The 19,282-nt window shown below is 52.2% G+C and overlaps 8 protein-coding genes across 8 annotated transcripts; 3 read left to right on the top strand and 5 right to left on the bottom strand.

The window, feature by feature from the left end:
* Positions 1-100: 100 nt before the first annotated feature.
* Positions 101-370, bottom strand: TRV_01019 (uncharacterized protein; the record flags this gene model as incomplete). Its single annotated transcript, XM_003024808.1, has 1 exon — positions 101-370. One exon carries the CDS (start codon positions 368-370, stop codon positions 101-103), a length of 270 nt encoding a protein of 89 aa, XP_003024854.1.
* Positions 371-854: 484 nt separating this feature from the next.
* On the top strand, positions 855-3,788 carry TRV_01018 (mucin family signaling protein Msb2, putative; the record flags this gene model as incomplete). The annotated part of the gene is made up of 1 exon (XM_003024807.1): positions 855-3,788. The coding sequence occupies one exon, from the start codon at positions 855-857 to the stop codon at positions 3,786-3,788; it is 2,934 nt and encodes a 977-aa protein (XP_003024853.1).
* Positions 3,789-4,845: 1,057 nt separating this feature from the next.
* Positions 4,846-6,081, top strand: TRV_01017 (uncharacterized protein; the record flags this gene model as incomplete). The annotated part of the gene is made up of 1 exon (XM_003024806.1): positions 4,846-6,081. One exon carries the CDS (start codon positions 4,846-4,848, stop codon positions 6,079-6,081), a length of 1,236 nt encoding a protein of 411 aa, XP_003024852.1.
* Positions 6,082-7,786: 1,705 nt separating this feature from the next.
* Positions 7,787-8,568, bottom strand: TRV_01016 (FKBP-type peptidyl-prolyl isomerase, putative; the record flags this gene model as incomplete). Its single annotated transcript, XM_003024805.1, has 4 exons — positions 7,787-7,943; positions 8,035-8,149; positions 8,209-8,303; positions 8,435-8,568. The coding sequence occupies 4 exons, from the start codon at positions 8,566-8,568 to the stop codon at positions 7,787-7,789; spliced, it is 501 nt and encodes a 166-aa protein (XP_003024851.1).
* Positions 8,569-9,900: 1,332 nt separating this feature from the next.
* Positions 9,901-10,176, top strand: TRV_01015 (uncharacterized protein; the record flags this gene model as incomplete). The annotated part of the gene is made up of 1 exon (XM_003024804.1): positions 9,901-10,176. One exon carries the CDS (start codon positions 9,901-9,903, stop codon positions 10,174-10,176), a length of 276 nt encoding a protein of 91 aa, XP_003024850.1.
* A 4,128-nt stretch (positions 10,177-14,304) lies between these two features.
* Positions 14,305-16,063, bottom strand: TRV_01014 (amino acid permease (Can1), putative; the record flags this gene model as incomplete). The annotated part of the gene is made up of 2 exons (XM_003024803.1): positions 14,305-15,809; positions 15,847-16,063. The coding sequence occupies 2 exons, from the start codon at positions 16,061-16,063 to the stop codon at positions 14,305-14,307; spliced, it is 1,722 nt and encodes a 573-aa protein (XP_003024849.1).
* Positions 16,064-16,175: 112 nt separating this feature from the next.
* On the bottom strand, positions 16,176-16,852 carry TRV_01013 (uncharacterized protein; the record flags this gene model as incomplete). Its single annotated transcript, XM_003024802.1, has 2 exons — positions 16,176-16,433; positions 16,553-16,852. 2 exons carry the CDS (start codon positions 16,850-16,852, stop codon positions 16,176-16,178), a joined length of 558 nt encoding a protein of 185 aa, XP_003024848.1.
* Positions 16,853-17,595: 743 nt separating this feature from the next.
* TRV_01012 (uncharacterized protein) lies at positions 17,596-18,658 on the bottom strand (the record flags this gene model as incomplete). Its single annotated transcript, XM_003024801.1, has 3 exons — positions 17,596-17,847; positions 17,918-18,445; positions 18,500-18,658. The coding sequence occupies 3 exons, from the start codon at positions 18,656-18,658 to the stop codon at positions 17,596-17,598; spliced, it is 939 nt and encodes a 312-aa protein (XP_003024847.1).
* Between the last annotated feature and the right edge of the window lie 624 nt (positions 18,659-19,282).

The following is a 19,282-nucleotide window of genomic DNA, read 5'->3' as shown; positions in this document are numbered from 1 at the left end:
TTCTTCTTCTTCTTCTTCTCTAACTGTCTTTCTCTTCTTCTGCTTCTTCTCTTTCATCTTTCTTTCTTGACTGTCTCGACTCGAAGCGCCGCCGGCCGCACTAAGAGAGGAAAAAAAGACTTTTCGTTGCTTTTGCCGGCTTCATCTTACTCTTCGTCTTACTCTCTTCTTCATCTCCATCTCTCCATCTCTTCCGTCTTCTCTCTCTCTTCGTCTTCGTCTTTCGCTTCATCTTCATCTTCACGCTCGTTTGTCTTCGGACGTTACGCTCTCTCGCTGTCTTTTGCTCTTCTCCTGCTTCTGCTTCTTCTGCTTCTTCTTCTGCTGTCTCGCCGCCACTGACAAAGACGGGTCGCAAGTAAGCGCGCATCCTCCTGCATCTTCTCTGACACCATCAAAGACAAGGACGAGAAGAAGGAGATCAAGGGAATAAGAGATCAAGAGAAAAGGAGACTGGCCTCGCCGTCTTCATCTTGTCTTGTTCTCTTGTCTTTGCTGTCTTGCTGTCTTTTTTCTGTCTTCTCTGTCTTCTCTGTCTTCTCATCCTCAGCCTGACCCTCGACACTCGTTATTCCTTCACTCAGCCATCTTCTATCACTGCCCGTCTTCACTCAATTATCTCGTCTATTGCGATTCATCTCGTCCTCCAATGCTAATCCGTCCAGCTGTTATGACCTAGAGACCGCAGCCGCACTCGTTTCCCGGACTCCTGTCCACCACACTCTTTACCCAGCCAGCGACAGCCATCCACCATCCAACCAACCAAAACCCATTCACCACGAAGACCACGAAGAAAGATACATATAATTCCCGTTAATACGTCTTAATTCAACCAGCCTGACGACGGGCGAGAGATGCGCCTTGCCGCTGCCCTCCTCGCGGCCGTCGCCGTAGAGGCGCTGGGCGACCTTCCCGCCGCCCACAGGCCGCAGCACTACTTCCCGCGCCTCGTCAGGAGAGACCTCGACCGCACCTCATGGGGCTCCTCCAGGAAGATGGTCAAGGCCGCCGAGCCCATGGACAGGCGCGAGGTCGTCGTCGTGCCCGTCACGGTGAAAAAGGGGCCCGACGGCAGCCTGCACGGCGAGCCCAGCGACCTGCCGCACTACTACAACGCCATCATCATGCCCACCGCGGCCTCGACCGACTCCTCGACGACGACCACCACCACCAGCAGCGATACCACCAGCGACACCACCAGTGGCACGTCTACGGGGGACTCTAGCTCGAGTGGAAGTGCAACCTCAAGTGGAGGTGCCAGCTCGGGTGCGGGTGAAAGTCCCAGCCCAACTCCCACTCCCACTCCCACTCCGACTCCAACGCCAAACGACCCGGTAACGACGCCTCCTCCAACGGTCTATCCAACGGCGCCAACGGTCCCTTCAATGCCGTCTGAACCTTCTGAGCCCGCCGAACCTAGTGAGCCAAGTGAGCCTACGCTCATTATCCCAACGGCCCCTTCAAGCAAGCCCACCGTGCCAGAAGAGCCAACGCCGTCAGCACCGCCAACACCGCCAGATGAGCCCGTCTCCTCGGTGCCGCTGCCTCCTGTCCTGTCTAGTCCTCCGGTTACCTCTCCCAGCAGCCCTGAGATGTCTACCCCGGCTCCCACTCTGCTGCCTACCTCGTTTCCCACCTTGCTTCCCCCTGAGGAGCCGCCGTCTTCGTCTGCTTCTTCTCAGCCTCCCCAGGACCCAAGCTCCTACACTCCTCCTCCGCAGGTCCCACCGTCATCAGAGGCCCCTATTAGTCCCCCAGCTGATCCCACCACTACCCCCGGTGCTCCTGAGTCTCCCGTGCCTACATCTGTAGTGCCCTCCATGCCCTCCGTGCCCTCCATGCCTTCAATGCCTTCAATGCCCTCCATGCCTCCCATGAGCCCCTCGCAGGGAGTCAGTCACCCCGGCGGCGTGCCTACTGGAGACAGCACTCTCATCCCGCTGCCCACTCTGTTCCCCTCGTCCTCTGCTCCGGCTTCTCCCCCTACCCAGCCCGGTCAATCTTCTCAACCTTCTCAGCCTGGTCAATCCTCCCAGCCAATGCAGCCTACTCCGCCAGAGACACCTACTATCCCGACTACTTCGGCCACGGGAGGCATGACTTACCCGGGCGGAGGCACAGGAACTGGATCTAACCCGACTTCTACTGAGGGGACAGGCATTCTGCCCACTCTCCTCCCAATTCCCTCCGATTCTACTGGTACTTCCACTGGTACTAGTATGGGTACTTCCACTGGTGCTGGTACTTCCGCTGGATCTTCTACTGGGACTGGAACTACTTCTACGGGAACTCCTATCAGCTCCCCATCCTCTCCCGTCTCCATCTCTATTCCAATCTCCCTCCCAACCGACCTCACCAGTGTCACCAATTTCCCTACCTACTCTCCCTCCGGTGACCCAGCTACCGTCACTGGCCCTGGCAGCGGAACAGCCACGACCCCTATTACTTCTATTCTTCCCACGGGAACTGGAACCTCCACTGGAACTACAGGCACAGGAACTTCAACTGGATCGTCTACTGGATCGTCTACTGGAACCTCTGCTACCACTGGTACCAGCACAGAGACGCCTACCTCAGTCACCTTCCCATCGCTCTCAATCCCTACTGGTACCGCCTCGACTTCCTCCGGCACCATTGGAACTGGCATCACCACCACTCCCACCGGCACCGGCACCGGAACCATGGGCAGCAGCACGTACTCCTCCCACCCAACCTCTGCCTCGGAGACCTCCACCTCTGGCTCTGGCTCGGATACCTCTACCGTCCATCCCTCGACGATGATGACCGTAACCACCACCACCCGCCCGTCCTCCCACACGCCAACCCCAACTTCCACTATGCCTTCCTCCTCGGCTCCCATCTCTACCAACTCCGATACCACTCTGTCCGTGCCAACCTCCATCATCATCCAGCCCTCCACCACCACCACCACTACGTCGGCCACTGCTACCCATTCCCCCAAGCCGTTGCCATACATGATCTCCCCTCCCAACGCTAAGCCACCACCACCAGACTCGGTCCTCATCCAGCTAGGATTCAATGGCTCTCTACCCTATGAGTTCATCGCCCTCAACACTGATGTGGTCACCCAAATCTTTACTTTCATGCCCTTGGGAGTATCTTATGCCGTCGAAGTCGACAAGGACGAGACCCCCATCACAGGTATCGGGCAGTACGACAGGGGTACCCACAAGGGCTACACCACCGCCCTCGTCTTTTGCTTCATCCCCAAAGACGTTTACAAAGTTCTTGCAACCAGTCTCACCACCCCGCAGTCCAGGCTCTACACTAATCCGGACGCATCAACCTTCACACTCATGTCCATGATCGACCCTACCATCCCCTTACTTGCCGGTGGTCAAACAGTGCCCGGAGGAGGCAGTGCTCCATACCCAGGTGGCCTTCCCGGTTCAGGCAACAATGGCGGCAACGGTGACGGTACTGACGGTACCGAAAACAAAGGAAAAGGTCCCGGAGGCTCGGCTGGCGGAACTGGCATCAAACCAACTGCAGTCGGCATCGGTCTAGGCGTCGTCGGTGGAGCTGCCCTGTACGGAGCAGCCATGTTCTTCGTTGCTCGCCGCTACAGAAAGAAACGCAATCTACATCGTCGATCGGACTCGCTGACCAGTGGTATGGGCTCCCCAACGCCTTACCACGATGAGCAGCGTGCCGGCAGTCCGTTCGCAGGCACAACTATGAACGATCGGTACTCGGGTGCTGGTAGTGGTCGGACAGCGCAGATCAGTGCGCCTGTCATGGCTGAAAACTCCCTTGGCTGGAATTAGCCTTGTCACCACCACCACCACCACCACCACCACCACCACCCAGGAACGCCCATCTATGCATGCCGTGCCGTTCCTCTAATTTTTTCTACCTACCGTCTGCCTAAGTTACATACGCCTCTGTCCTTGCTTTTACGTGTCGACGCTTTTTCTTTCTTTTTTTTATAGACAGCTGGATATCCTCACTATTCCCCCCTTCCCCCTCGTCCCCGTCACCGTCACCGTCACCGTCACCTCCCTCCTCTTTACTACCGTCAGCAAACACCAACGCGTACTCTGGTTCAGTCCAAACCGTTTCTGTTCCCTATGTCTGCCTGCGTCCTTGCCTGCTTAAATGTACCAACACACGTTCCCTGATTCGAAGATCAAAAAAAAAGAGAGTCTCAACAGAGGCAGACATCAACCACCCACCAAACCAGCTCAGTACTCCCCCTGACCCCCTTTTTCCTCTCCCCCTTTTTACCCCAATACCCATTCCCATTCCCATCCCCTTCCCCCTCCCTGCCCATTTCCTATGTTTTAATTGAAATCTTCCAGCTCAAATATCGATCTGCCTGTGCTTTCGCCCTCCCCCTTTTGCTCTCCCCCTTAAATGCTTTTTTTATACACCGCGTACTAACCTAGCCATCTTCTACCCTACCTATTTTACTCGTTGATACCTTTCTTGCCTGCTCACCGGCCCCCTTTTTACTTTCCTTTACTACTTTTATTCATATACTTAGTTAGTTACCCTTCATGGCTATCTATGTACATATGTTATAGGCAGACATTCACTCACGTCTTTCCTTGTGTTTATAGTATATAATATGTAGATATCGTGTGTAGGGCAGAAGTAGGAATAGAATCAAATCAAAAACTGCTTTCATTCTTTATACGAGTCAGCAAGCAATGAAACGGATCCCATCTAATGGGGCTGAGATGGCCGGGATCAGGCATCGTCGTATACTCTAATATCAACCTCCAGTCCGCCCATACCATCATCACCACCACCACCGCCGCCACCAAGACATACACAGATATCTATAGATATATAGATATATAGATATAGATATAGACCACGATGACAGACTGGACCCGAGAGACGCTCCTCTCGCACCTCTCCTACGGCTACTCCCTCAAGGACCTGCCGCCCCCGCAGCGCATCCCATCCACCCGCCTCGCCCGCGAAGCCACAGCCATCTCATCCTCCTCCATCGGCGCCCTCGACACCCTCCCGCTCGAACTCCTGCACCTCATCCTCGAGCAAACCGACATCCTCACCCTGCTGCGCTTCGCCCGCACCTCGCTGCGCGCCAAATCCGTCCTCTCGTCGCTGCACGCCTACAACTTCCTGCTCGCCCACGCCCCAGACGCCCTCCGCCAGCTCGCCCTCGCCAACCTCCTTGCAGCCCACGAGACCCGCTCGATCTACACGGCGCTGCTCTCAACCGCCTGCTCGTCCTGCCTCCAGCCCTCGCGAGCAACTCACTTCTACCTCCCCTCGGCCCAACGAATCTGCTATTCCTGTCGCACGCTCAACCCGGGCCTATGGCTGATCCCGCTGTCCTTCGCCAGACGCTGTTTCAGGCTCGGCGCTTCATCCACCGCAAAGCTTCCCCTGCTTCACTTCCGGCCTGACACCACCGGAACTACCACCATCATCACCTCCGGCAACCGCAAGCACAAGCACAGGCGCAAGTCCGAGCCGTGCGTGTCGCTTCGTGACGTGCGCCGGCTCGCGGAGAAGGTGCATGGTTCCATGGAGGAGGTGTATCGGCTGCAGACCAAGGGCGGCATGCACGCTTCCTGTCTGATGGAAGCCTACTTGATGCAGTTCCTACGAGACGCGCCCTGCCAGCCCTTCACCCCGTTCCTGCTAGCGTCGACGGGCTGGTGGGAGGAGATTTCAGAGTACCTTGCTCGTCTGCTGGATGACCTGGGTGTGGTGGGCAGGGAGTGTGTGCCGTTGCCGTGGCCTGATGCCAGCATGGTGGTGCCTTCGCCCGCTTCTACATCTACATCTACTTCTACTTCTTCATCTTCCTCTTCAGCAGGAGATGATGTTATGGAGGGGTACTGGTGTCAGGGCTGCTCGAAGCTGGCCATGTGGTATCTGCAAGGCAGGATGGAGAGAGAGGTGTATTCGACGTTGGTGCCTGGTGTGTCTGATGGGTTTGAAACCATCAAGGCCTTGTACGCGCTGGCTATGCGGGTCCGGTCAAAGGACGAGTTCTGGCGCCATGTTGCTACTTGCTATGCCGTGCAGCAGAACATGCCGGACATCAGGCTGGTGTTGGGCCAGCTACATCTAAGGTGATGATTAGATTAGATTTGCTTTTATCGAACCGTGGGTTGTCGTTAATAGTCTATTCATTCTCCTCTCTATTTTTTTTTTTTTTTTTTTACCTGATAATCATTGCCATGAACTCTATCAGCTCGGCTATACATTTTGTCTCTCTGTTTATTTTGGTTACTGTTATCGGCAACCAAGGTGTCTTCAGCATGTACTCAGCAACCGGATCCTGAAATACTGACGCAACAGTTCAAATTAGAATGCCGGTGGCAAGGAGGTCATTAATTCATAGATATTAAGAACAAGACAGGTAAGTCATCATAAACAGAGCGCTTTTCTTCTTCAAAAAGGCGGACAAAAGGGAAAAAAAAAGCATGAGAACCGAAGAGCAGGAACCAGAGTACGCAGTACGAAGTAGTCGGCATATAGACGGGAAAAAAAAGAAAAAGATAAAAGCGAAAAACCAGTCGGGAAAAGAGGAAACAAGAAGGGAAGCCAAATCATTCGCTGGGAAGATATGGAAGTATGAAGGAGAGTCGAGAGTAGCATGAAGTCATTGCGGCATAAGCATGAGGAATATGGAAAAAAAGAAAGAAATCCGGATAAAGAAAAAAAGAAGAAGAGAAAGCCGCCCCCATGAGACGGCCAAGGACGAGCCGACCAGGGGCTGAAGAAAAGTGGCAGGAGTACACGACGAGCACACCAAACTGCCTGCGCGGGTAGCAGGCTTAAAGCGAGGATTAGTCGTAGAAGATCGTTCTGGCCGCCGATGACCATGCGGCGGGATGCAGTCTTGCCTTTCCGAGATCCTTCCTCGGCTTGCTCACTGGCTTAGCTTCGTCTGCTGATGCCTTTAAGTTCGACCTCGCTGTGACGGGTTTGATTGTAAGCAGATGTATCAAAACACGCATGCATGCATGCGCTGGGTCGGGATAGATAGTCAAAAAATGGATGGGCAGGCGCGTATTTCGTACATGCACGGGAGACGGGATAGGTCGGAGAGACGAATAGAAATACAGAAGTCAAGACGAGGCATACTCGGGAAAAGCGCAAAAATGAGGAACGGGGAAGGCATGTAAGAGAGAGAAGAAAGGGGAAGAAGCAAAAAATAAAAAGGGTGCGGGTTCAGTTCGGGGAGATCATGGTATATCCTCCGTTTGTCGAATAAAAAAAGGACCCATAATGTTAATAGGGAAAATGGAAAAGAAAAGAAGGTCGATAAGAACTGAAAAAATCGAGAGTAGGGCAAGGATAACAACCACCCTTAGGACTCTGACTGCATCGCTGTTCTCGTCCAATGTGAGGTGCAGAAGAGGGACCCAGCAGGGGATGCAGGCTGCAGGTATCGAGGGGGGTGGGATACGGTATGAAGGGCAAACGGGGGAAGGGAGCAAGGGGAGGCAGACAGGTATGGAACAGTTCATCGACACAGCAGCAATGGGGTTAAAGATAAATCAAGTACACGTATTGGGGAAACGGATGCTCGTCCTCGACTTCTCCTGGGATCGTAGGGAAGGGGAGCAAAAAAAAAAAATAAAAATAAAAATAAAAATAAAAATAAAAATAAAAAACATCTGATAGAACTTACAAGACAAGAGTAGAGTTCGGTGGTATTAGTCCGGGGAAGCCACTAAGAAAACACACCACAAGAATCAGCCGAATTAGTTGTTACCAGCGCCACGCAGCCTGACATGTAACTCGTCTTGTTGGGCACAGTATTCTCTCCCTTTCATTTGCCGCCCTTTCTCTTATTATCCTGCCGGACAGCCAGAGAAGGGGCCGGGCAAATAAAAGGGGGCAGAGCTAGCAAAGGGTGGCCCTGGGAAAACAGCGCAATGGGGGCAAGAGATGGAAAAAGGCCATACCGGTCGCCGTATGCATAGTCCCTGGACGCCAATCGTTGTTAGCCGTGATACGTGGACAAAAGGGGAGAGGGCAATATGACCGTCCATATTGTATTATATATTAAATACTTACCCGCTAATGGTCAGTATGCACTTCTCGCCAACTGTCATGTTCATCACGCCTTCGTCCCATCCTGTGCAGTAGAAGGCTGAGGTTAGGGACTTGGACATCGGGAATGCCTGCTGTACTGGACTACAAGACCAGCCAGAGAAGGGCCAGCCAGCGTCTATCAGTGTCTCTCCATACCTCGAATGACCTTGCCGATACCGATTGGAGTCTTGAACTCTCCTCGATCTTTTGACGAATCGAACCTGGAAACAAAGCGAACATGCATGAGCTGACTAGTCATCCAAGGCCAAGTTTTTATTTTCGGTTTCGTCTTTTTTTCAAAAAAATTCCAATCATACGACTTTTTATTTTTCTCATCCCCATAGACAAGACCAAGTTAGACATGAAACGGAAGTTGACATACTGCTTGCCCATGTTATGATATGTAGATCGGCTAGGGTCGTAGAGGCATCCACGATAGTCGATTATCACCTCGTCTCCCTTGGTAGGCCGGTCAACTCCGTTGCCGCTTCGAAGAATTGTCTTGGTAACGCCCATGCTGGCTATCTTGTAATTGCAAGGAGTGGTTGCGAGTATCGCTTGGGTTCTAGGTCGTCGTAGGTGTCGTGGGTATTGGGTAGCTCTCTCCTCCTTAAGAGTGCAAGTGTTCGCAATTGACAGCGAGTATAATTAATGATTAAAGAAGGATATACAGCGAGGGAAATGGTGAACAGATTGAGAGGCAATTAGATGAAGGTGAGGGGGAGCAGGAGTGTATATTTTGCTGAGAACCAGGTTCAATTGAACGCTCACGCGCTACAATGAAGTGTGATGCAGCTAGGAGAGGGACGAACGAAGGGATGAAAGGGAGACAGCTTTAGAGATATGACGACGGAGTCAGAGGTCCAGGCGACATGCTACTCTATATATCTCCGACCTTGCTCTCACGCCTAGCTCGGTTCTTTTTTTTTTTTTCCCTTTTTTTTTTTCAAGTTGCCCCGTCCTTTTTTGCAGTGTCTCGCTCTTTTTGCCTACATATTCAGATTCATGCTGGATACGTAACTAACGAGCGAATGACAGGGAACAGGCTAGACGGGTTGGGTGGATGGGCGCCCACCTGCTGAAAGCCAAAAGTCTGGGGCAAGTCGACAGTAACTTAGTTAGTCGAACAGCCGCAGGGTTTAGGATGAGGTACATTCCCAATCCTAAATTTCGTTTGTTCCAGACAGGAATCCACCGGTGCGAACCTCGAGCTGATATTTATCAGTAGTAACGAAGCCTTCCAAGGGCGTGTGTGCGAGGGAAACAGGAAAAGAAGAGCTGGGGTGCTCGCACAGATCCTACCAGTGGGTCGGTTGATAGTTATTTGAGCTTTTGAGAGGCCGGAAGAGAGATGGAGAGTCGGGCAAACCGTTTATTAGAGTTGGAAAAAGCAGAGCACCTGTTCAAGTGGGATTTGAAAAAATTGAAGCTCACGATGAGGACATCCCACTGGAGGATGGGAGTTGAGAATTGCTTTTTCGCCCAAGCTCGTAGATGGGGGATATCAGCCCCATCAATACTATGCTGTCGATTGTATGTATGTATGTATACAGTACTGGGTAGACATCCGGCCTGAAGAGGGAGGTCGTTAACGCTGCCACATCACCGGAGCATTGTGGTGGAGGCCGTCCCATGTCCCTGGCAGGATACTGGTCGAGCTTGCTCAGCCTGTGTTGCTGTCTTGCAGCTTGCTATCTGCTCCAAACTGTCAGCCGTTGATTGACTATAGCCATGAAACGGGGGTCACAAGCCAGCTCGACTTGAGTCTACCTTATTTTTGCGTGTTGATCGGTCCATCCACGGCCATAGGCCACGAGATATACACGCATCCGGCCGGCTGTGCGCGTCATGGCAAAAGCAGGCCAGAAGGCAAAGGCAAAGGCGCAGGCGAAGGCGAAGGCGACGGCGACGTCGTTGATGTTTGTTTGTTTGTTGTCTCTTTCTCGAGCTGCGGTTGAAGCTGAGGGACGTCGTCTTATTTCCTCTTTGGGAACAAGCAGAGGCCCCGGCGTCTCTTTTTCTTTTTTGGGCGGCCTTCAACTTCGACTTCAACCTCCATCAACCTCAACCTCCATCACAGCACAAAGCAGCGTTGACGACCAGCTGCGCCAGCTAACTAGTTAACCGATACACCCACTCGAGCTGCTCGGAGAAACGCTGGAAAAGTGCTGTATACGCCAGCCAGCGGATCCCATATCCTAGTGTCAGCGAATGGTACGCGATGCCCGCGCCCAGCGCTAACTAAGTTACGCACGCTAATCACGCTACTGTAGGTGGTGCTGCCTCGACTCCCTCTCGGATCTTGAGTTGAGAATGCAGGCAGAGCAGCCCGTTCCATCCATCGAGGGTGCTTGTAATGCTTGTGCTGCTTGTGCTCATGCGATAGTTATCGACTACCCCGGGTTGTTTTCGGACCCAGAGAATGGGGAGTTTGCAAACATCTGGCAGAGGTACATATTAGGTAGCCTTCAAGTCGCGGGATGTAAGTAACACCAGTCGCAGACACATCAATCGATAGTCCTGCGCGGCTTGCATCCGTCCGTCTCGCTTTTTGTTTTCTTCTAGCTGCGTCCGTATCTCGTCCTTCGCTGGAGCCGCTGGAGCTTGCCGCCCTCCCCCACCGGTCGTGATTTGCTCCTCTCGGGTCTCTCTGTACGCTGGACAGAGTATAAAAATGTGAACTGACCCCGGGCGTTCTAGATCGATGCCCACTTGATATTTTTAGTTTTGGACTGTGGCAGGGGGGGTCTCATTGTGGAAGTCACAAGCCAGTCAAGAAGGGCAAAAGATGTTTGAGAACACACACCCACACCCACAATAACAGCAGGAGAAATGGAGTCTCGGGGTCCTGCTGGATTCTCTTGGGGGTACATCTGTCGCTCATCGTATCGACCAGACATGTCGACTTAGCCCCGGGTCCTTGGCGAAGTCTCACCCCAGTTGCCGGATACATGCGCCAGTTGACGCAGCCACAGAAGCGATTGGGAATCACAGTCGACAGCTCGCCACTCCTTATCATCAACATCTGTATGGACAGAGTGTCTTCATGCTGGCTGGGGAAAGCATTCCCAAACTGGGATAATCAGACAACCAGGAAAAAGAGACGGGGGGGGAAAAAGAACGAAAACGAAAATGAAAATCCAACCATTTGTGCATCCACATCGGTGCCTGCAACATTCGCTGAATTGTTCAATCCATGCACCTATCCATGGCCCATAGTATGATTTCACTGGAGGTGGTTCTCCATTTTTAGCTGTTGGTCACACGGACCCCCCTACACCATGATCTACAGATGGCCCCTACAAAAACGAGTCGTGGCAGGAATCAAAAAACCACGCTCTTCCTGTCGTTAGTTTGTGTTGACTAACCCCAGAACTAACTAGCTAGTATGTTATCGATAAAACTAGGCTCAAGGAGGGGCCATGGCATGTATCTCTTCTCGATTTTGAGGCCACTTGCGCGTGCTCTTCCCGCAGTCGAACTGTGCTGATACATCGACCATTACACTGACTTGATCTGTGTACTTAGACACCCAGGCTTGCGTGTTCTCTAGATCCCCGAGCCGGCATGTGCTGCAGACCCAACTGTCCTGACAGGGAAGTTAGAAAGGTTCGCTACATTCTGGATACATCTCCATAGTTATGGTGGAGGAGGGCGGGGACCACAAATCCCCTGACTATCCGTAACTCCCTGTCTTTATCCTATTTTGCCCTTTCGATTTGGCCCTCTTCAGCAGGCACAACTCACTAATCCATCACTAATCATACTCTTTTTAACTAGTTAACTAACTCGCTACCCTACCCACTCGATCAAGCTAACTATACATAGTAGCATACGGACCTGGAAGATTAGGTTCACTCTCAACGCAAAGAAGAATCCCAAGGTTGTTGTTTCAGTTTGTACAAATGTTTTGCTAGATTCCACACTTCATTCAACGATAAAGAATCAAAATGTGTGCTTTAGGTGAGCTGCTTAATTGCACCCTGAACAACCAGCCGCTTCCCCTGAGTTTTTTTCCCTTTGTCCGGAGCTGCAGTATGCATGCATCGGACGCCATTCCATCCTCCTAGAGTCTCGCAGGGAAAAATAATAGTATGTCTACATCCTCCGCGATTTACGGAACGCAAAGATGCAGAGAGACTTCGTATACGAGCCGCACTTGGGCCTACATGGTCTCTACACGAAGTTGACAGCGTGCAAACGATCCATACGAATGCAACGGGTTTATAGATATCGATCAGGGCTGAAGAGCAAACGCCATCCCCCATCCATCAACTTCCCTGGCCGGTCAGATCCAGAATATGTTATCATGTAGTAACACCGCCCTATCTTCAACCATCCCATGGGAAGCATCCGGGGAGACGTCTCCCTCGAATCCGAGCACAACTGCAGGATCCTTTGATCTCATGGTAAAACCAAGATACATAGAAATGCCTAAACGAGAGTATGTATCAGCACCTCATAAGGGTCCGGGATCAAATGCAAGCCACCTCATCAACTTGACAGGCATATACAATAGTCAATATATGTTTATGCACAATTTCTCGTCTTTCACGGAATGGGTGTATACAGGTTAGTCTAAAAGGAGTAAATCTGTGCCCGTTAATCGAGGTTATCACATTTATAGCGTCCGTCTCCACGGCCTGGACCCTCCAACACTCTGACCAGGCTTGCATTCGCGTTGTTTTCTCCTTCTTTGTGGTCTATCATCCGGTTCCCTCTGGAGGACCCCATAAACCTACATGGTACTAATTACGGATTTATCTCGCGTCCTCGAAGCCTCTTCCGATATTAACCTCTACACGGGGCGTACGATGCAAGTAATAAAGCGCTCAGACATCATCTGAGTTGCTCCCTTGTTGGCTTCTGCCCAAACAGAACGGCTCACAGCATTGTTGATCTCTGGTTGTTTTCTCCATCGGGTGGATGATTGATCATCATGACTACGACTTACAGACATCGCTATACCCGCCTTCACCCTTGACATTAATGCCGTCTCCCACCGTTCCCCTCCACCCCTCCCTTCTATCCGCAGACTCGGCCCGCATGGAGATGCTTGACAGAAGCCTCTAGATCGCGGCCGGGAGACGGGTGGCAGCCGGCTGAAACTAAAATCAAAAGCGGTAATACATCACGCTTCCGCAAGCTGCACCTAGATATGCAGTGTTATTGCCTCCCATCAAATCCACAAAAGCGGAAGCGAGGGAAATAGTTATTATCGCAATCTGGGGGTTCAACCTTGCTGGCTCTGAGGGCTGGTTGATGCGATGAGTATACCAATGGACCCGGTTGGCGCTTTGAGTGCCTGTCAAACCAGCATTCAAAGACGACAGTGAGATCCAGAATTTGTAATGGGGCTGAAAGGACAGGAGGGTCAAGGGGATGGGGGAAGCGAGTCGTTTGTGGGATTTTTTGTATATAGAAGGATCCCTCCCTGACGTGCGGGGACCTCCGTGGCCAGGTCAGTTGTGGACTCCTTGTGGGCAGATCTTGTGAATGGAGAGATTTGCCAACATACATAAGTAATATAGTCCTGCATCTTCTCGCGTGCCTTTTCATTCCCTTTCCACCGAGCTTGTGATAAGGCCTGCTTCAGGGCCGATCAAGGAGCTACATCTATCAAAGTGTAAAATCGGTATATAGTTATATATAATTTATATAACATTGGGTCCGATCCATCAAGTTACTCCAGGGTATCTTCCTTGTATGTCCCCATACGAGACCCTTTTTTTTTTTTTTAAACTCCTGATAGCCGCTGCTATTATTTCAAGTTGTGCAATTGGCCGTCTTAGGCGCTGTGATATAGTTCGATATCCCAACTAGAGATGATCGGTGTTGATCATCCGTAAATCGCACGCAAGGGGAAGGGCTGGTTCGGCGGCTGGCTGTGCGATCAGATCTGACGGCATATGCACTCCTGTCGAGTATGCACCCGATATGCATAGGGCTCAGCGGCGGGTACTGCTTAAAATCAGGTTTAAGGGGTGGAGTCTGCATGGCAATGGCCATGGATTGTCCATGAATAGACATGTTACATCTAGGATATCTTGGGATTCAAGTGTTTGGTAGGTAGAAAGGGGTCCGTTGAGTATGTATATATTGATAGATTCATTGGACATATAGACAGTAGGGGCAGCCAACCAACGTAACCAGGAAATAAAAAATATTATGACATGATAAAGCATAATGATCAGCTACCGCATGTATGCAAGGCAAAATTGAAAATGAATAAAAAAAAGGCAGAGAAAAGCATTAACAGAACATTCGTGAAAGCCGGTGCTTGATTGCCGGTAGGAAGCCCTGTGGACCAGGATACTCAGTATCATCCCACTGTTCGGCATCACATTCCAGACGACCGGAGTCAATGTCAACTTCTAAGAGATCGATGAGCCTGGTGCGAAACCACAGCTTGTGGCCGACGAACAAGACAACGAAGAGGATCAAGCTGACGTATGCGATGAAGAAGTTGGAGGTATTCCAGGGAATAAAAGCTGTGAATCCCTGGGTGAGGATGATGAGGACGGTGAATCCTAGACCGTAGTAGGCTAGGAAAGGTTGGAAGGGCGCCTTATATGGCAGTGACTCTCTGCTGATGCCACGGGCCGCAAGGGCGCGCATGAAACGGATGTGGCACCCGTTGATGCAGGACCAGGAGATGAAACCGGCGATACTGCTGATGTTCAGGAACCAGCCGAACACAGTTCCACCGTTGTTAGAAAGGTTAAGGAATCCTAGGAAACCGATGGAGGAGGTAAAGAGGACCGCTAAGATCGGGACACCGCCTCTGGTGGTCTTTTTGAAGAAACTGGGAGCACATCTCTCGGTTGCGAGACCGACGACGATACGGCTGCCACAGTAGACATTTGAGTTGGCGGCCGAAAGCACGACGGTGAGCAGGACGGCGTTGATAATGTCTGGGAGCACCTTGACGCCGGCTAGCTTAGCTGCAATGACGAAGGGAGAGGCAGAAGCATCAGTGTTGCTGGAGAGGAGGTTCTTGTTGGTGTAGGGGATGAGGATGCCGATGAAGAAGACGGTCAGGACGAAGAGGAAGAGGATACGGTAGAAGGTCTTCTTGATGGCGGAGGGAACGGCCTTGCGGGGATTCTGTGTCTCTCCGGCAGCAATACCCACGAGCTCAGTGCCCTGGTAGGAGAAACCAGCCTGGACCAGGACGGACCAGAAGCCCAGGAACTTGCCTAGGGACACTCTGTGTTCTCCGATGACATCGAGCAAGTAAGGAGCGAATGCGCCTGGCTCACGCCAGTACTTGAATCCGATGTATCCCTGGTCACCCACGCCGGCATTGACGCAGATGGCAAAGAGCATGAATCCCACGACAGTAATGACCTTGATGGAGGAGAACCAGAACTCTACTTCACCGTAGAAATTGACGGGAAGCAAGTTAAGAGCTGTAATGAAGGCCCAGAAGACGCCGATGAAGATGGCCACAGACAGGTGAGGAGCCCAGAACTGTATGATCAGACCGGTAGCCGTGAGCTCGAGGGCGAACGTGATGGCCCAAGAGAACCAGTATATCCAGCCCATAGCAAAACCCAGGCTGGGATCGACGAAGCGGGTAGCGTAGGAGGTGAAGGCACCGGGAATGGGGATGTAGGTTGCCATCTCGCCCAGCGAGGCGATGACTGAGAAGACGAGAGATCCCACAAAGGCATAGGCAATCAGAGCACCGGCAGGACCGGATTTTGCGACAGCAGAGCCGCTACCAATGAAGAGACCAGTTCCAATGGTACCACCTAGCCACAGTAGTGTTAGCTTGTCGATAATACGTACATACATAGAGACATGCGCCGGCCATGCATATGCATGGAGGGGACAAAAAGCGAGGGGAGGAGGGTATCATACCGATAGCTATCATCTGCAAGTGTCGGCTCTTGAGTCTCCTCTTGAGCTCGACGCCGGCGGTGACGACATTGTGCTTTTCGATGTCAGCGCCAGCCTCTTTGGCGTAGGCATCGCTGGTCATCGTGATCTCGTCTGCTCGTCCCATGATGAAGGTGAAAACGACTCTCGTCGTCTCTCAGCATTCAACAGAGAAACCAGCCCAGCAGCAGCAGCAGCAAGCAAACAAGCAGAAACAGGAAGAATAATAACACACTCCGTCAGGTAACCGAGGGGAGGATGGCGAAGTTTTTATGACTCTTTGCTTCCTCTTTGCTTTTTTGGCCGTCAAGAAGTAGCAAAATCTCCACCGGGAGGAGATTTTTTATCAGTAGCCAGCCTGGGCACAGAGATAGAGAGGGAGGAGAAGAGTTTTCCGACTCGACAGAGGCACACAAGAGGACTCCAGAGATAAGTATTCCGTTAGTCGGAAAGGGAGAGAGGAAGACGAGCAGAGCCAGCAGCAGAAGCGGAGGAGGCTAAGGAAACCCCAGGCCTTGCCCGCCGGCCAAACCGTATCAAAGTAAAAATGATGAAATATAGCTAGTCAAAAAGAAGGCAGCTCAGGTGGCGAACCCTGGCCGTGATCGCGACGGACTCGCAGGCTTTGGTCGATGGTTCGCTGTCGGATGCTCCGTCGTGAGCAGATGGGGGTGTCGATGGGGAGCTGTTGATGGAGATATTGATCTCGATGTTGAAGCGGCTGTATGGATTTGATATCAGCCAAACCGCCGCTCAGTATGTCTTCTAGCCTGCCTCTGCTTCCTCTCATCCTCTTTGCCGTCGCCGTCTTCGTCTGCTCCCTCATCTCTCTCTCTCTCTCTCTCTCTCTCGCTCTGGCGGCCATCTCATATGTAACCCTGCAAACGATGGCTTGGTGCTCATGGGTTCCTCCCATGTATCCTCGTATCCCCGGCCTTGCTCCCCCACAGGCTACTCGGCGTCGTTCGCTAATTCGTGCCCCCGTCTCACCGGCCACTGGATCCTTGCCCTCCCGTCCGAAATGCGTGACCTCCTACGCCCTTTGTTCTGGAGTCCTGCCCGCCGTCTGGTTGGCTGGGTTCAGGAGAACGGACAGGACGGTCTCTCGCCTGAGAATGCGGAGAAGAGATGGAGCTAAGCGTAGCGTCATTGAAAGCGGCCTCCTCCCCCTTCCACCCCCCCAGTCGTCTAGTAAGTATTATTATATTGTTATACCCCAGGGATGTTTTGGGTTGAGTTGGCCCTCTCTCGCACATTTAATTGACTCCTGATATCTGCATGGTTGCGACATGGTTGGTGCATCAGTCGGGTTCTCGTGCGTTGTGACTGACTGCGGCTACGGCCTTTTTCTTTTGATTACGGGAAGCCACCCCCATGTCAGGAGAAGAAGAAAAACAGCCAAAAGAAAAGAAAGGAACAGGTCAAAAAAACTCCCGATGGAAGCCAAAAGAAGCCTCTGATAGCCCTCTAGAAAAACTCTTTTACCTAATGGCACATGGAAAGGTGATCGAAAGCCATTGTTCCAAGCGGGCTAATTAACCGGTGACGCCGCCCCTGGAGATGGTTGGCCGCCTCCCCTTAATATTGAATTTTTTTTTTTTCGTTTCTTTCTTTTCCTTGTCTAGCAGAGTATGGAGTACGGAGTAGTGGTTGGTTGTGTTAACAGGTGGCATGTTTCCAGAAGTTCTCTTGCTCCAGGTCCTCCACACTGAGGCTGTGTAGCCTGGTATGGGGAAACCGACTGTCCGGGGTCTCTGCACACGAATCATCGGGGTCGTATCTCAGATAGTGTAATGTAGAGATACCAGTGGAGCGCAGGAAGGCCAGCACACGATTGTAGTTCAGGCCTACCTGCTCCACGCCGTGACTATCATCGGAAAGGCAGAAGCGTCCCTTTCTCGCGATGAACTCCTGTAGACAGAAAGCTGTTAGATAAGTCCAAGTTGATAGAAAGGAAAGGAAAGAAAAAAGGAGGGGTTACCCTGCATATCTCAGCCTTGGGGTACGGCTCGCTCATCCCCTTACGCAGACTGGCCGAGTTCAATTCGAGCAGGCCGCCGTAGCCAGCAATGAAGTCGAGGTTCCGCAGTATCTTCTGCCAGACGTTTGGCCACCGGGTAAAGCTGCCGTCTGGCTCGTCGCTCTTCAGCCGTATCAGGTCCATGTGGCCGACGACCGGCGGCTTGAGCGCCTGCAGCATCGCCAGCTGGTCGTCGAAGTAGGCCTCAAACAGCTGCTCGTCCGTCCCGCCAGACAGCTCGCGCGCCTGGCGGTACGTAGGCCCGTCGTAGTCCACCGGAATCGTGTGAACATGGTGCACCGAGCCAACGAAGAAGTCGAACGGGAACCTCGCCAGCGACCGCTCGATCAGCGAGAGCGACGACGGCCGGATCCAGTCCGTCTCGAAGCCAATTGGGATGTTGATGGCCTGCTTGAACTTGTCGCGCAGCCTTAGCGCTTCCTGGAAGTACGCCGCCTCGTTCTCGAAGCATTCTTCCTCGGTGAAGGTCTGTAACCGGCAGAGTTAGCCCTCGTTCCTAGCAGGATACAGCTGGCGGCTTACCTCCTCCGGGTAGAAGTCTATCTTCTCGCGCGGCATGTGTTCGGACAGGCAGAAGACTCGCATCTCCTGTCCGATGGCCGTCTGGATGGTCTCCTCGAGCTGGTCTTTGGCATGGCCGGGGCAGAACTGGCCCGAATGGCTGTGATGAGAGAACGGCATCCCTCTCTCTCTGTCTCTCACTATCTCCTGCCCGCCCTGTCTATCCGTCTGTCTATCTAATATCGATCTATGTCGGCTGGCCAAAGTACGCTTCATGAAACATCGCCGGCCGAGATGTTTCTGCTTGCTGGCTTCTTATATAGTTATAGTTTTCCGCTGCGGCGATTTCATGTGAGCTTCTTCGGGCCAAACTTCAGCATGATATAGTAAAGAATATACAGATATCAACGTCAACCACCTGCTCGCTCTTATTTCGTCGGAGTAAAGGAGTCGATGGAACAGCGTCGTTTCAGCCTGTGATTTCCAATGGGACAGACATCTTTTCACCACGTGTGAGGCCAGCAAGGGGAGCCCGTTGCTAGTCGGATTCTCGATTCTTCTATCAAACGGCCGAATAGCTTGTCAAACCGGCCAGTACAGTCTGTTACTCCTTTCGCCAGAGCCATCCCCGGCTCTCTCTCTCTCTCTCTTTTCGTCGGTGTATCAATATGGGAGAGGCGAAGATGTGCTCTCTGGTAGCTGTAGTTATGACCTGCATGAGCTGCTTAGCGCCTGCGTGGAGAGCCCCAAAGCGCCGGGAATAGTTACACCAGGAGTCGGTTGATAACTAATCGACAGCTGAAA

This window comes from Trichophyton verrucosum (genome assembly GCF_000151505.1).
Source record: "Trichophyton verrucosum HKI 0517 chromosome Unknown contig00093_1.f1.exp, whole genome shotgun sequence".
In the NCBI taxonomy this organism is placed as follows: domain Eukaryota; kingdom Fungi; phylum Ascomycota; class Eurotiomycetes; order Onygenales; family Arthrodermataceae; genus Trichophyton; species Trichophyton verrucosum.
Note: the sequence above shows the minus strand (reverse complement) of the source record. Positions and strands in the feature narration are given on the sequence as shown.